The sequence below is a fragment of the Aotus nancymaae genome, unplaced genomic scaffold, assembly GCF_030222135.1.
Source record: "Aotus nancymaae isolate 86718 unplaced genomic scaffold, 86718_ANA_hifiasm-v0.15.2.pri h1tg000017l, whole genome shotgun sequence".
Classification (NCBI taxonomy): domain Eukaryota; kingdom Metazoa; phylum Chordata; class Mammalia; order Primates; family Aotidae; genus Aotus; species Aotus nancymaae.
In genome coordinates, this window is record NW_026988429.1 from 3,646,184 (window position 1) to 3,662,882 (window position 16,699).

Sequence of the window (16,699 nt, forward strand, 5' to 3'; positions counted from 1 at the left end):
AATAATAACAAATGAGTAATATGAAAGCAGAAGTCAAGGTAAAATGTAAACATGGAAGAAAAGCAGAGTGAAATACAACATGGCTGGCTTTGGAGGTAAAATGGGGCCATGAACCAAGGAATGTGGGCAACCTCTAGAAACTGGAAATGGAAATAAACTAGATTGTCCCCTAGAGCCTCTAGAAGAAATGTAGACTTACTCACACCTTGATCTTAGCCTACTGGGATCTGAGTTTGACTTTAAAACTACAGAAATGTAAAGAATACATCTACGTTGTTTTAAGCCATTGAGTTTGTAAGAATTTGTTAAAATAGTTATAGAAAACAAATACAAATTAGCTAACTTTAATGTTAATTGCATTGCTCAGAATATCTTCTATTACTTCGGATACAGCTTATGCTCCAATTTTCATTTCTATAATTAATTAAAATGTCTAAAGGTGCAGAACAAGGCAAGTAATATATCAAATAGTGGTTAAGGATGTCATTTTGAAATTAAACATACCGGGTTTGCAATGTAACTTTGCCAGTTACTATTCACGTGACCTTGTATAAAGTACTTAACCTCTTTTGCCTTAGTTTTCTAATTTAAAGAATGTGCATAAGATTTCATAGAATATGAGAATTAAGAATGTTAGAGCATATATGTAAAGCATATAGCAGTGGCTTGCATATGAACAATTATAAATAGTTATCATTATTTTGATTTTTCAAATGATTTACACATTATCCTTAAGCAGAAATTGTTTGAAATCCAGCTTATGTTCATTGTCTTGTCAACAAGGAAAATATCAGAAGACTTGTCAAATGCCTGGCTTAAATCCAGCCCCTGTCTGTAGTGTCTCTAATATTCCCTGATCTATGAAGCTACTAACCCTATTAAAAGAATGATTTACATTAGTCTAACATGACTTAGTCTCTGCAAACTCATATTGAAGTAGAGTTGTATCTGTTTCTCCTTTCAGGTACTGACTAATAAGCTCATTCGTAATTGGTTGAAGAGTTTCATCTGAAATCAATGTCAATCTTACTTGGCTAAGGTTTCCCAGTGCCCCTCTATCCTCCATGCTGCTTAATTCCAGAAACCATACTTAGTGCTGCTTGTATTATAAGTCTTGTGAATGAATGTCTATCAAAGGTCATTCTTAGGATCAAAGAGTCTCAGATTATTCATGATTTCTGTAGATAATTATGATCTACAGTGGCTACAGTCTAACAGTGTTTCCAGACTTTTTAATTTCAGGATTTCTTTCTTTTTTTTTTTTTTTTTTTTTTTTTGAGACGGAGTTTCGCTCTTGTTACCCAGGCTGGAGTGCAATGGCGCAATCTCGGCTCACCGCAACCTCTGCCTCCTGGGTTCAGGCAATTCTCCTGCCTCAGCAGGATTTATTTCTTAATTGGAGCTTTATCTATTACTACCAACAACACTGTCCTCTCTTGCTTGCTATCTCCAAACATCTGAAGAAAAATGAGCTACCATGTCTTAAATAGCAATTATTTAGACAAATGATAAAAGTAAATTTAAAAATTAGTAGGGGTAAAGTATAAAATGTCCTACATGACTTGGTTTTTACAGTAAAACAAAGAACCAATCTCATTTGTGCTTTGGTAATAAGGCAATTTGCAGCTGTTCTCAACTGCTAAAATATCAGTAGAAAAAAATATAGGCATGGTAGAATGATATGTGTTACATCCAAATACCTTTAGCCTTCAAGAATGGTGAAGTACATGAAAATGCATGAGATAGAAGCCCAGATGTTGGTAAATGTGTTAAGGAAAACATGCAAATAAAGTCACAAAAACAGTCAAGAACAGAAAGTACACAAAATGAAAAGTTTGACCACACAGACTATGTTAGTTTTCTGGCTTTGGCATGCTAAATAAAATAATTAAAATAAGATGCAGGTGACAAATATAAAAAAAAATCATTCACATTGTATACTTTTTAAATAGAGCATCTTGCTAGTTTTGTGAACAAATGATGTTGGTAGTTTGATAGGAATAGCATTGAAGCTGTAGATTGCTTTGGACAGCATGGCCACTTTAACAATATTGATTCTTCCAATCCATGAGCATGAAATGCTTTTTGAATTGTTTGTGTCATATATTATTTCTTTTAAGAGTGTCTTATAGTTGTTCTTGTAGAGATCTTTCACCTTCTTCATTAGATGTATTCCTGGATATTTCATTTTTTGGTGTCAATTGTAGATGAAATTGAATACTTGATTTAGCTCTCAGCTTCAATTTTATTGGTATATAAAAATGCTACTTATTTGTGTACATTAATTTTGTACTCTGAAACTTTACTGAAGTTGTTTATCAATTATAGGAACCTTTTGGCAGAGTCTAGGGTTTTCTGGGTATAGAATCATATTATCTATAGAGAGAGACGTTTGACTTATTCTTTTCTTATTTGGATGCCTTTTATATGTTTTGCTTTTCCCTGATTGCTCTGGCTAGGACTTCCATTATTATGTTAAATAGAAGTGGTAAAAGTGGGCATTCATATGAAACAGAAAAAGAGCCAAATCAATCCTAAGCAAAAAGAGCAAAGATGGAGGTATTACATAACCCAACTTCACACTATACTATAAGGCTACAGTAACCACAACAGCATGATACTGGTACATAAACAGACACATAGACCAATGGAACAGAATAGAAAACCCAGGAAAAACAAGCTGCACATCTACAACCATTTAATTTTTTACAAAGTGAACAATAATAAGCAATGGGGAACGGACTCCTTAGTCAATAAATGGGTCTGGAATAGTTGGCTATCCATATACAGAAGAAGGGAACTTGACTCCTATATTTCATCATATGGAAAAATTAACTCAAGATAAAAATTTAAATGTAAGACCTCAAACTATAAGAATCCTAGAAGTAAACCTAGGTAACACCATTCTGGACATCAACTTTGAGAAAGAATTTATGACTAAGTCATCAAAAGCAATTCAACGGAAACAAAAATTGACAAGATGGAGCTTTTACACAGCCAAAGAAACTCTCAACAGAGTAAACAGACAACTTACAGAATGGTAGAAAATATTCACAAACTATCCATCCAACAAAAGACTAATACCCAGATTCTGTAAAGAACTTAAAGAAATTAACAAGCAAAACCCAAATAACCCCATTAAAAATGGACAAAATACATGAGCAAGCACTTCTCAAAAGACATACAAGTGGCCAAAAACATGAAAAACTGTTCATTATCACTAATCATCAGAGAAATGCAAAGCAAAACCACAATGACATACCATCTCATTCCAGTTAGAATGGCTATTATTAAAAAGTCAGAAAACAGATTCTGGAGAGGCTGCAGAGAAAATAAAACACTTATATACTTACTGTTGGTGAAAATGTCAATTAGTTCAGCCACTGTGGAAAGAAGTTTGAAGATTTCTTAAAGAACTTAGGACTACCATTTGACCTAGCAATCCCATTATTATGCATATATCCAAAAGAAAACAAACGGTCCTGAGGGAATGTGTTCTCTTTCTGGGTCCACAAGTGGGCATAGTTTTAAGGGGAAGAACTTCCTAGCGCCATTCCCTGTTCCCATCTCTCTCCATATGGGATATTTAATGGTTTATGTTTAAATTTCTCAGGCACAGGTTTGGGGGGGTGGGCAGAGACTAAAAGTCAATCACTCCAGGGAAAGTTCTAAGAAACTCCTTTCATTGGCCTGGGTCTTAAAGAAGGTGGGGGTTCCTCCCAGGTTAAATGTTCTCTTCTTCCACACCCCTTTAAACTCCATGTTTAAATTCCCTCCATGAACACTCTCATGCTCGTGGAAGCTGTTTTTCTCTCTCCTGAATTTTCCCTCTGAAGTCCCCTTCCACGAACACTCCCTTCCTGGAAGCCTGTCTTCCCCTCCTAAACTCCAGCTCTCTCTATTCCCATCCGCTCTGTGTGGAAGCTGCTTTCCTCTCCTAAATTCCATCTTTCTAAATTCTCTCATTCAGTGTAAAAGTTAGCTGTTTATTTCTCTCTCCTCCTGTTTCTTTTTCGCTAAATAAATCACTTTCTACAAACACTTTTAAGTCCTGCATTTACTGCACCGCTTAGTGGTCTCCTCATTCTTAAAAGGGCAGGAGGCCAAAAACCTGGAAGAACGTCCTCTCAGGGGAGCTAAGGGCACCCTAAACCCCAATATTACATTTTGGTGAGCCAGCCAGGATGGGGGTACACCAGAAGAGAGGTACAACCGAGAAGAAGGCTTTAAAATCATGAGTAAAACCGGCCCCATTCTGCCCTGTCTCTTTAAGAACACGAAGTGGTGCGGCCCAGTCCATCTTAAGTGGCACGGGCCAGCCATAATTAAAAGCACAATTTTTTTACCTCCAAACTCTCTCTCTGCTTTCCCTCTCCTTCTCCATCCTTCGGATATTATCTCTGGGACCAAAACCTGCAGGAGCCTGTGGGGTGAAAAGGTAACCACCTCATGCTTCCGCTCCTTGCCAGCTGGGAACAGCCCAGCCCCAGCGGGTGAAACCCAGTGTGCACTAAGGTCGGCCAGAGGAAAACAGGGGAAAGGCGAGGTACAGCCCAAGCCCGCAGGGGACCAGGGAGTGCGGCAGCCTGGCGCATGGTTCTGGCAGTCCTCTCTGGCATTTTCCAGTCCCAGGCAGCAGGGTAAAAAGGCTCCCCAGGATGCACGGGTCCCTGTATGGGCAGCGGCTTGGGGAGCGGCCCCACCGCGCAGGTGGTTCTGGCGGGGTCAACATGGCAACCAAATGCCGCGGGAGCAAGAAACCTCACAGCCGGCCCAGCAGCAGCTGCAAATGTGGCTTTTTAAACTAACGCAGAAAGCGGCTTTTTTCCTCTGCCTGTGCGGCTGAGGGAAAAGAAGCGGCTGCTGGCCGTCAGCCCCGCCTGGCTTTTAGGCATGCCACACGGCCTCAGGGTGCATCATTCTCATTCAAAATATGGCTTAAAAAAGCTTTCTGCCTTTGCTTAAGACGAGTGGCCTGTTTGCACAGTTGGTTAAGGAATAGGGCCTGCAACTGCAAGGTTACTGGTTCAAATTCCCAGTGGAGTCAGTCTCCTGTTTCTCTCTCTGTCTCTAAATAAACCACATTCTACAAACACTTTTAAGTCCGGCATTTACTGTGCACTGCTCCGTGGTCCCCTCTCTCATTCTTAAAAGGGCAAAAGGCCAAAAACCTAAAAAAAATCCTCTCAGGGAAGCTAAGAGCACTCTAAACTCCTATTACAGTCCTACCGAAAGGACACCTGCATTCACATGTTCATTGCAGCAGTATTCACAATAGCAAAGGCATGGAATCAACCTAGGTACCACTCAATGGTGGACTGGATTAAGAAAATATGTTTCATATACACCATGGAATCCTATGTAGCCATAAAAATAACAGAATCATACCTTTTGCAACAACATGGTTGCAGCTGGAGACCATTACCCTAAGCAAATTAATGCAGGAGCAAAAAACAAAACGCTACATGTTCTCAATTATAAGTGGGAGGCTGAATATGAGATACTCATGGACATAAGTTGTCAATAATAAAAACTGGGGATTACTAGACCAGGAAGGATGGTAAGCGGCAAGGATTGAAAACCTACCTATTGGCCACTATGCTCAGTACCTGAGTGATGGGGTCATTTGTGCCCCAGACCTCAGCATCACTAATTACGTCCATTCAACAAACCTGCACATGAACACCCTGAAATTAAAATGAAAATTGAAAAAAAGTTTGAAGGCACAAATAAGTAAATGAATAAAAAACAAATAGAGCATCTCATTCCTGTGTTGTCTCCTGTATATCTAAATATAACATTTTTAGATACCTTAGATGTCTTGTGAAATTGTGTTGTGATCCTTTCTTTGTCCAACAAGTGAAGCTCACTCTGATTTGAGAGTGAATAGGTAATAGTTACATATAGCCCAAACCTTTCCTCGGGATGTGTTTCACATGGGAAGGATGTACACCTATGGTAATGGGTATAGTCAATGGTCTGCTAGTGATAATTCTCACAGTATACTTACTCATTGCCCCAAAAAATAATGTTCTGTTAATGTAGATTACTGTAAGATAATAAAACATTCTATTAATAGAAGCCCAAATTTAAACTGGTTGGTACTCATATTTTATTTCATAAGAAAAATGTTTTGCTTTTTAATATTTTGTCTTTTCATTAAATATAGAAAGTAGTAAAAAATTAGAACTAGATTTAAAATTCCATTGGACAGGTGACACATATACTCTTATTTAATAGCTATGAATCACTAAAAAGATTATTAAATATATAGTCAGTATTAAATACATTCTTGACAACTTCCAGTATTTCCCAGTCAGATGGTCTCTGATGCTGTCCCTCTATTCTGCAGGTAATTAAGTAATTTTTCTTAAGATCTTACTAGAAGTTAATGATGGAGTTAAAAACATAATTTATTTCTTCAAAGTCCTTCTGTGCTCCTCTCACCTCAATGTGGTGCTTGCTTGCATATTTTACAGTAGTGAGAAAGAGGTGAAGTATAAAGAAATTAGAAAATGAAGAAATCAAAGGAAACTGTATGCTGATAATCTCAACAGTCCTTGAAGTCTGCTTATCTACTGCTAAACAAGCAATTCGCTCAGAAACTGAAAAAACCTTAATATACTCATCAAAGCCCTCTTTACAATTATACAGGTATTAAAGAAAGTGTCCAACAGTGAGAGGTGAATCTTAAGTAGTTTAAAGATTGCATTTAGATGATGAAGATAAGAGCAATAATACTTAATACTACTATAGAACCTTTATTCCTGGAGGTTCAGAGTATTTAACTAAAGGCCAAATGATATAAACCTCTGATATCTGTAAAACTGAGTGGAAACCTTTATTCTAATAACATTTTTGTGGGTTTTTCTTTTCTGCTCTTTCGTTTTCTTGCAATAGAAAGCAACTCAATACTTATTTAAGATCATTCCAGCACAAATTCTCTTTAAAAAGTAATGAGGATATTTTCAACTCGAAGTAAAAGGAAATGTCTTAGTACTAAGTTTAAATAATTGTTGAGTATAATTAAATATATGTAAATTAATTCTACTCAGCATAAAATAGAAAATATATATATATGGCCAATAGAAATACCAAAAATTATGGTCACATAAGATTTTGCAAGCAAATATTAGAGAAATCACATAAGAAAGAGAAATATTAAAAATAGATCCTTGCTGGGCACAGTGGCTCATGCCTGTAATCCCAGCACTTTGGGAGCCTGAGGCGGGCATATCACCTGTGGTCCAGAGTTCAAGACCAGATTGGACAACATGGTGAAACCCTATCTCTACTAAAAATGCAAAAATTAGCTGGGCATGGTGGTGCATGCCTGTAATCACAGTTACTCAGAAGGCTTAGACAGGAGAATTGCTTGAACCCTGGAGACAGAGGCTGCAGTGAGCCAAGATCATGCCATTGCACTTCACCCTAAGCAACAGAGGAAGACTCCATCTAAAAAAGAAAATTCCAATAGTCTAAAATAAAAGAAGATAGGCAACATATACTTTTAGGTATCTATGCCTTCCAAATTTTACAAATATGATATATCTCTATTTTCACAGTATTGGATAAGACAAGTCATATTGGTTAGTAACACTAATAAAATGATATTATTTTAACCTTAAGGAAGTAATATAAAAAGTCTATGCTACCAAAGTAATAAAATATTTTCCTTAAACACAAATAACTTTTTCTTATACATAATTATAGACATCTAACTTTATATTTCCTGGTGTGCTAAACTGCACTGAATATGGCCACTGAAAATATTAGAATCTAATAAACTTTGGATAGAATAATCTTCTATATGGCAAAATTGCATGTTTCCTGTTATTTTCAGAGTTGAAAAAATTCTATGGACCAGTCAAGTTGCCTCAGTCTTGCTTCCATCTTGAGAATTCTGCTGAGGTATGTAGGTTAAAATCCAGATTTTTGAATGGGTTCAGAGTATGTTCTTCATACCTATTTCAGTCAATAATTTAATAAAATGAAAATATGCTTTTAAAAATAAAATATAAGGTAGTTAAAACTTACATTAACAAATTTCTCCAAATCATTTTATGATATTAATTTTTAAATAATTGTTACTTAAAAATTGATAATTATTAATAATCATACTCTTTAATTAATAGTTAAGATCTTTTAAAAAAATCATAAAACTAGCATAGCTGATAAAAACTTACTAAATGTTAACTAACATTTTGGGCTTTAAGCATCTGCTATTTAGCATTATAAAATGCAAATGATTTTTTCTCAATTGGCATTTTTTTCTTCACGAAATTACCACCAACAAAATATATGTAAGAAAAAAAAAGGTCTAGCAAAGAAAAAAGTCACACTGTAGAAACTACAAAGGGTACATACTAAACAGAGGGCTTCTATTTAAAATTAGTATCTTGATATGAGTCTCCAGTTTAGTTCAGAATTCATAAAAGTAGTCATTAGCAATACAAAAAATATACAATCAATAAATATCTAGCTATTGTCATTTTTTAATGAATAAAATAACTCTCATTGAGGATTGTGGGCTACCTGAAGGAAAATCTACTCAAAATTAATTTTATTGACTATCTTAGATTTGGTTTATATAAAGATAAGAAAATACTTCATGCACTCCACAGTATCTGTTCTCAGAATCAAAAGATGTTCACATAATAAATTATGCCTCTCTTTGCTTCTTCTAGTCTGGGAGAGTACAATTGCTTTTTTCTTGCTGAATCCTAACTTTGCCCTCTGTATTTGTACAAATAGTAGATAGAAAAAAATATAAATTAATGTCATGTTCAAGGCCACAGTGCCAAAAGAAGGACCCCCGTACCATTTCATTGGGAGTGGAAATGTGGGTTACACAATGCAGCATCTTTGCATAGGTAAGCCCATGTAGGTTGCTGAGGAGACAAGCAGAACAGGAGGGGTATAATAGAAATTCAGGGAGAGAACTTGAGCTTGTGTTTGGCTTGCTCACTTCATCTTGTGTTATATTAGAACTTAGAGAATGGAGCAAGGCACAGAGAAAAATGACACCATCCTAGAACAACAGGAACTATAGTAAAAATCTGCTAGAAAATGGAGAGCTCCTAATATCTACTCATGCTTTACCTTAAAATTTTAAATATATAATATATATCTTATGTCTATATTAAATATATATAATCTTATTTAAACACAAATACAGTAATTCCCGTTTACCTAGCAAAGAAAAAAGTAGCATAGCTGATTGTGTATTGTTTTCCAAAGTTTCAGTTACCTCAAGTCAACCTCAGTCTGAAAATAACAAATAGAAAATTCCAGAAATAAATATGAGTTAACGATGTATCACTCTGAGTAGTGTGATGAAATCTTGTGCCATTTCCCTCTATCTTGTCCAGGACAGGAATCATCTCTTTGTCCTCTCTGTATCTATTACTCACCTGTTAGTCACTCAGTAGTTGAGAGAGAAGAGACCATATTTACATAACATTTATTACAATATATTGTTATAATTGTTCTATCTTACAATTCATTTTTGTGGCTAATCTCTTACTATGCCTGAATGATAAGTTAAACTTTATCATAGGTATGTATGTATACATAGGGTTTGGTACTATCCATGCCTTGGCCTTCCACTGGGGGTCTTGGAGGCTATCGTCCATGGATAAATGGGCACTACTGTATATAATAAATAGTATAATATATTCATATAATTCAACAAATCTGTTGTCTCGACATTCTTCAAGGAAAAACAAACAAAAGAAAGCAGCTATAACAACATTTCTCTGTGATTAGAAAGGAAAGCAAAACAAAAGCCGTATGAACTAATATAAAAGCAAATATGACCCAAGAGAAGTTCTAGAAGGAAAACACAGAAAACTGACTTACAAAATTGATTACAATAGGGCATAACCACTATTAATCAGAAGCAGAGTGTCAAATAGAAAAAAATAGTTTATAAATTAGATAAAATAATACATTTATAAGATAAACCTAGAAAGAAGGAATGGAAACTTAAAAACAAAACAATGGAATTGCAATACACTTTGATGACAATAAATAACCTAATGTTGCTGAAAAATGATATGAAAACTTGTTTAAAAAGCAGAAAAAATTAGATTAATGAAATGGAAGGTGAGAAGATATTTTAGAAAGGACAATATCTGCAAAGCTGATCTTTCTGAAGGGAAGATAAATATAAAAGGAACAAAAGTGAAAAGTCAATATCATCTTAGAAGATAATATTCATAAACTATAAAAAAGATTATATGTATTGGTTTTTCTCATTATTTTCCAATGTAATGTGTCCAAGATATAAACATAACATTGCATTTGATCTATAAAGATATAATTCATAAGCACTCAGCCAGGCAAAAAATACACACAAAGAAATAAACATTTGTCTGTCTTCAAACTTTTACAGGCAGAATCTAATCTTTAGAAGAAACTTGAATAATATTTATGTAATTCTTAGGAAATAAATACTATGATTTGTTCAAATGCATCCTGTGTATCCTGTTTCCCAATTTCCCAGACTTTCTTGCAGTTAGAGATAACTTTTGTCATGTTTCTCCACAGTAGTATCTCAGGAGAAGCCAGCTGGGACGGAGCCACAAAAATAAAGTTACAAGGCTATTACCACATCACTTGTAATGTTTAAACTTTGGGGGAAAAAAAAACACGATTGATTAATGTACAGCTCACTCACATAATGAAAAACAGTTTGCCATTTGCAAGATTTTGAAAATGAATAGTTGTTTGCTGATATACAAATACATTTATAACATGGAGTTTATGTTTTTTAAAGCAGGTTAAATGTCTCTATGCATAGCTGTATCCTTTTATTTAAAAAATGCCATATGCATAAATTGGACCTTGGTCAATATCATCAATATGTGAAAGAAGTTTATGCAGTGGTAGCATTATACGTATTTTTATAGTTCCTTTCTTAATTCAGTCCTTTATCTTTTTTTTCTTACAACAATATGTCTTAATTTAGGTACTATTACAAAATAGAGGTTTGTATTTTTAAAAGGAAAATTTGAAAGGTAATGGATATATCTATCCCCAACCTTTCTAAATCTGAGAGTATAAAAACAGTTTTCTAAGTGTCATTAACTGCATAGTTATACTTGAAGGGAAACATCCATGCATGCCTTATATGTTGTACACTTACCATAATCCCTCAGCTACTATCATAACCCTGATTAACATTTATATTAACCATGGGCTTCAGAATGCACAGCTGACAAAGAAAGTTGTTATTTTATCTCATGCCAGTAATAACACAGGCAGAGTCAAGAAAATATGTTAGTGAGATTTTTTAAGAATTTTTATTTGGAGTGCAAGTTAGATTACTACTGACAATTGGACTCTAGGCATCTACTCAAACAGGTCTATATCTGTCTACAACGTAGGAAGATTGATTAAGTTTTGCACTGAGGATTATATGATAAGATTTTTGCCAATTTAATTATGTTTGAAATAAAAAAATTCATCTCAATGTTTAAAACTCTGAGGTGAAATAATTGTTTAATATGAAGAATCACAGATTATTTAATCTATTTTAACGCCCATGTTTCTCAAAATAGTCTCCCTTTAGCCTTTCTCTTGGCCCCTCTCTCCCAGTTAATTTCTCTCTTAATTCCTCAGAGAAAAATCAGGAAAAACATCCAGGAGGAATTATTGTCTGATTGTAGTATTATGAAGGATATTACTTCTTCTTTAACAGTTTGCTTATTTTTTTAACTGTTTTTAATACTTAAAAGCAATCAAATATTTTGTAGGCTAAAATAGGGTGAAAATCAATAAAAACACATAAAATTGAAGGAGAATTTTAAACTGTGTGGCTCACAAAACAAACTAGAGGAAATAAAGAGCCCAGTCCACACTAATGTAAATGCTAGTATCATCGAGTAGCAGTAACTATTAGGTGAAACTTTCCCAGTCACTATATGATATTAATTCAAGAGAGGTTAAACATGAATCTAATAGTTTTGTTTGGATGCTTGAATTCCATGGTTTCTCATTGTCTTCAAAGTGGAAGTTCTATTTGACATATGTCTCATGTTCTCACTAATATGTGGGAGGTAAAAATAAATAAATAAACTCATGGAGATAGAGAATGGACTGACGATTACCAGAGGCTAGGGAGAGTGTAGGGAAGGGAGCATAAAGAGGAGATAGTTAATGGATACAAAAATATAGTTAGACAAAAAAATAAGACCTAGTGTTTGGTAGCATAAAAGGTCCACTATAGTTAACAAAGATTTATTGTATCAAAATAACTAAGAGAAAAAATGAAATGTTTCTAACACAAAGAAGTGATATATGCTTGAGATGATGGATATCCCAATTATCCTGATTTGAGTGTTACACATTCTATGCTTGTGTCAAAATATCACATGTACCCCACAAATATGTGGTACTGTTAAGTATCCATAATAATGAAAATTTAAACATAATTAAGTTCAACCTTTAGGATTAGCCTCTAAAGTCATTTACAACACAGCCCTATCTACAATCCTAGCTTCTTTTTCCTCTTGTCTTTTCTACAGTTTCATGATTTAAAAAAAGAATTTCCAGCCATACTTGACTATCTTAGAGTTCTTAGAATTTGTGCTCTTCTGAGCTGCATCTGCTCCCTGATATGTTCGTATCTCTAGTGCCTTGTGATCTTCAAGGTCAAGCATCTTCCAATCGCAATATACACAAGTGTCCCAGAGGAGGATATTGCTGCTGGGCTTTTCTGCTCTCACAGCCTACAGATAACCTCCACGTTTTGTCCTATTGAATAAGGTAAGAGTGGTGCTTTATTCAATATTATGTTGTCAGTGTGTGCATTTAGTAGATGCCATAGATTTTCTTAATACAAGGAAAACTGAGATTTTATTATGAGAGATGAAAGTAAACTATAGCTGTGTTAATAAAAGTAAGATTTTATTATGACTCTCTGGTATGCATATTGGGGGTTAATAAAAATTGTAATAGAATTCAAACTAATTTGGTATAAAAAGTGAAGTTTTGTGAGAAAAAAATGGAAGAAAGTTTTGTCATAAAGTGTTAAAACTATTGAAAAGTGAGAAGTCAGCAAAGATCTTAGTATTAATTTAAACTATTTATTTCTCAAATTCTGCCATGTGTATTTTTACAAATTCTTAAGGCAAAAGCACATTTGGAAACTTAGGAAGCCATGAAATTATACTTTCATTTGCATGTACATATGTCTATCTTTTATTTAAGTTGATGTCATTAGCAATAAAGATTGCCAGTACAATTCAAAACCTTGAATGTAGTATAACAGCATTCACATACAAATACTTACTAGAGTTTCTTCAAATAAGAGAAAACTGAAAATCTAAATAAGTAAAATTGTTGGAGAAGAGAATAATTTTTAAAAAGCATGATTTAGTGACCAGCACTGTGGTCTGTATTTTTCTATTTTAATAGATCTTAGATAAACCTGTTATTATCTTTTTATTTTGAATGATAATATAAAAATCATGTTCCATTAGATTACTTCTCTGAAACACATCACTAGTTAATAGCAGAATTGGAAACCTAATTTAGATGGCATTTTAAGTTTACATTGCTTTAAAAATATACCATATTGTATCAAGAGAAAATATTTCAGTTTGACATAAAATCGGCACATTGAGCTTGTATATTTGATAGCTTCCCTTGTCAAATTCTCTTGGAAATATACAGAAAAAAAATGACATATTTGGAAAGTGGAATGAAAATGTATAATCAGGAAGAAAAAAAATGTCACTAAATAAGAAATTGAGGACTTTCACAAGGTACAGTGCAAATAAGACCCAAAGGAAGAAAGTTGTGGCTATAACCAAAAGTAGTAAGAATATTTGTTGAGAACTTAGTGTATGCCAATTAAAAACATACACAAGACAGGAAGAAGGATTTTAAACTCTGTGATTCATAAGACACAGTGTGTTTTAAGCACTGTTACCAAGATAGGGCTCAACCTATTAAGAGAAAAACCAGGGAAGGGGGTAAATGAACAAAGTGGACAATTTTTCCACTTATGGAAATCCCTATTATGGAAAATCAGGAAACCACTAAAATGATACAGGTATCTACTTTTTAAGGCAAAAATATTCAGTATTATTATTGACATTCTCTTGATCAACACACAAATAATCTAAAGTCTAAGCGTATATGCATTTTTGATAGACAAGAAGAAAGAATACAAGAAGAAAAAAGAAAATAAATGTTTTTGTGAAAGTACATCATGATTGCCCTTCTGGTGCTGATTCACAGCCACTTACTCTCTTTTCAGGCTCATAAGAGGAATATACTTTTCAATCCCTTGCAATTAGACAAGGCCATGTGACTAACTTAAGGGCTATGGCCAAAGAATTTAATTGCTGGTGCGGGACACTAATTCTCTCTTCCCTACCATGGTAAGCCCTGGACTCTGATGAGGAGACCTTGATGTCATAGAGGTGAAATTTTATCAGCCTTTGGTCCCTGAATGAGAAAAGGTAGCAAACATTTTACTAAACAGTGTTGAATGTATATATGAGAACAAATAAACTTATTAAGTCATTGAAATAAGATTTTCTTACTGCATCATAGTCTAGAACAGCCTGTGTATGCTCAATACATATATATATACCATATAAAGGCATCTGTATATGCATATATGCATGGATGTACACCAGAAACATGTTTTTCTTATCTCTGGATTATAGACCCTTACATATTATTTTATAATTATTCTGTTTTTGCTTTTTGGATTTTTATTAAAGTACATTTTCTACTTCAGATGGCATGCAGTATATGTGGAATAATAAAATCAACTATTCAATCAATAGTGACTATGTTTTGGAAAATCAGGAGGAACATGACTCTTGAACATTGGTTTTTCAGTTATGTGAAGAGCCATAATTAATATCATTTATCAACCATATGTATATATCTTTGTTTCCCTGCTAAACAAAAATAACAAATTTCCCTATTATTTACATATAATAAGAATGCATGCATTTGGCAGAATGTATTCATATAGGTTAATTTTTTTGATTTAGTATTTAGAAAAATGATGAAAATTAGCAATATCAGAAAAAGAAAGGTCAATAAATTGCAACCTCTTTGTGTTTGAAACGATCTTGGAGTAACAAAAGCAAATACATAGTTTAAAGACAGTCTTACATGTGTCTTCAGACGCTAACTACATGGAATTTATCTTTTAAGTGGACAGGAGAATGCACATTAATGGATACCAGTGAGAGACTTTTCTTGCCCTACTTGTAATAAGACTCAAGTGTGACCTGAATGGCTCCCTGGTGCTTAGATTTATATTCTTCTCAGAGGTATTGGATATTGTATTTCACTACAAAGAGCTAAAAACATTGCAATCATTATTTATAAATCTTTTAGAAAAATGCATCTTCTTTGCAGCAACTATGGCAACAGGGAACTCGAAATGACACTGGAAAAGAATTGAGCTCAGTTGCAATGGGTAATGTACGTAGGATTTATATTTTATCACCACCTATATTTTAGAACTGAAAAAATCTAAACAGTATATATGATTACTTTTTATACTTAACCCATGTGTTACATTAAAGTAACATTTAAATATAATACAAATTACATTTATATAACCATCATGAAAAATTTATAAAAATGACTCCAAGTGAATCAAAATAATCTCATTTCAAGGGTACTGCCAACTTCCCATATTAGAAATAATACTAGCATTTCTAGCTATAGTGCTTATATTATTGTACTTATCATAAATTTAATAAAGTTTCTGGAAATACAGATATGGTCATTCTTTTTAAGTAATTTAAAGCAAACAAACATAATTTCTTTTATTTAACATATTACTTTAAGAACACACCTACAGTACCCTCTTATATTACATTGACTATAGTAGGTTTTTGTGTTAGCAATTGTTTTACTCTATATTAAGATTCCTTTTTTTTAATCAGAAAGGTTTCTGTTATAATATTTCTAACTAAAATATTCTTCCCTTAAATAAAAGTGTACATTACTTAAGGAGATAGGTAGTTAGGAGTTCTTATGTTGGTCAGCACGTGTAGGTCCACATTAGCAAGTCTAGGCAAATTCCTCTCCCAAGGGAGATACTGGAAAATTACTATATTTGATTGTATGACTTGATCATCATTGTATTTGTTTCCTAGGGCTGCCACAAGAAGTACTGCAGATTGAGTTGCTTAAAACAATAGAAACATATTTTCTCATAGTTGTAGAGGATTAGAAATCCAAAATGAGAGTGTCAGCAGGGTTGGTACTTTCTGAAGACTGAGAAAGGGACCTAGTCCAGGCTTGGCACAGACTTGTAGGTAGCCCTCTCCTCCCTTTCACATCGAATTTCACATTGTCTCTCTTCTCTATTTGTTGTGTCTAAATTTCCTCTTAAAAGGACACAAATCATATTAGATCAGGGTCCACTCTAATTACCTCATTTTAACTTAATTGCTTCTTTAAAGATTTAATCTCCAAATATTTAGATATTTGGACATTCTGAGGTGCCAGGAATTAGTAATTGAACATATGAATCTCGAGGGGACACAATTCAGCCCACGACAGCCATTTGATTTGATAATATAACCTGTCGGAAATGTTTGTTTCCAATGTTCTTTTTGTGCTGCAAACTCTATATATCCTTAATTATTTAGTATACTGTTGTGCTCTGACAGATATGTCAGATTAAAGAATGCAAATATTTCTTTCTCTC

The 16,699-nt window shown here is 33.9% G+C and overlaps 1 protein-coding gene across 4 annotated transcripts in view; it reads right to left on the reverse strand.

Annotated features, from left to right (window-relative positions):
* The window catches only part of LRRTM4 (leucine rich repeat transmembrane neuronal 4), a 764,460-nt gene that overhangs the window by 512,837 nt on the left and 234,924 nt on the right, over nucleotides 1-16,699 (reverse strand). Inside the window, exon 3 of one of the 4 annotated variants that reach the window (XM_064377853.1) lies at nucleotides 3,354-3,383. The exons of the other annotated variants lie outside the window; for them this stretch is intronic. Within the exon in view, the coding sequence (XP_064233923.1) occupies nucleotides 3,372-3,383 (12 nt within the window). The 3' untranslated portion in view covers nucleotides 3,354-3,371. The remainder of the gene's footprint in view (nucleotides 1-3,353; nucleotides 3,384-16,699) is intronic. 4 annotated transcript variants of the gene reach the window in all.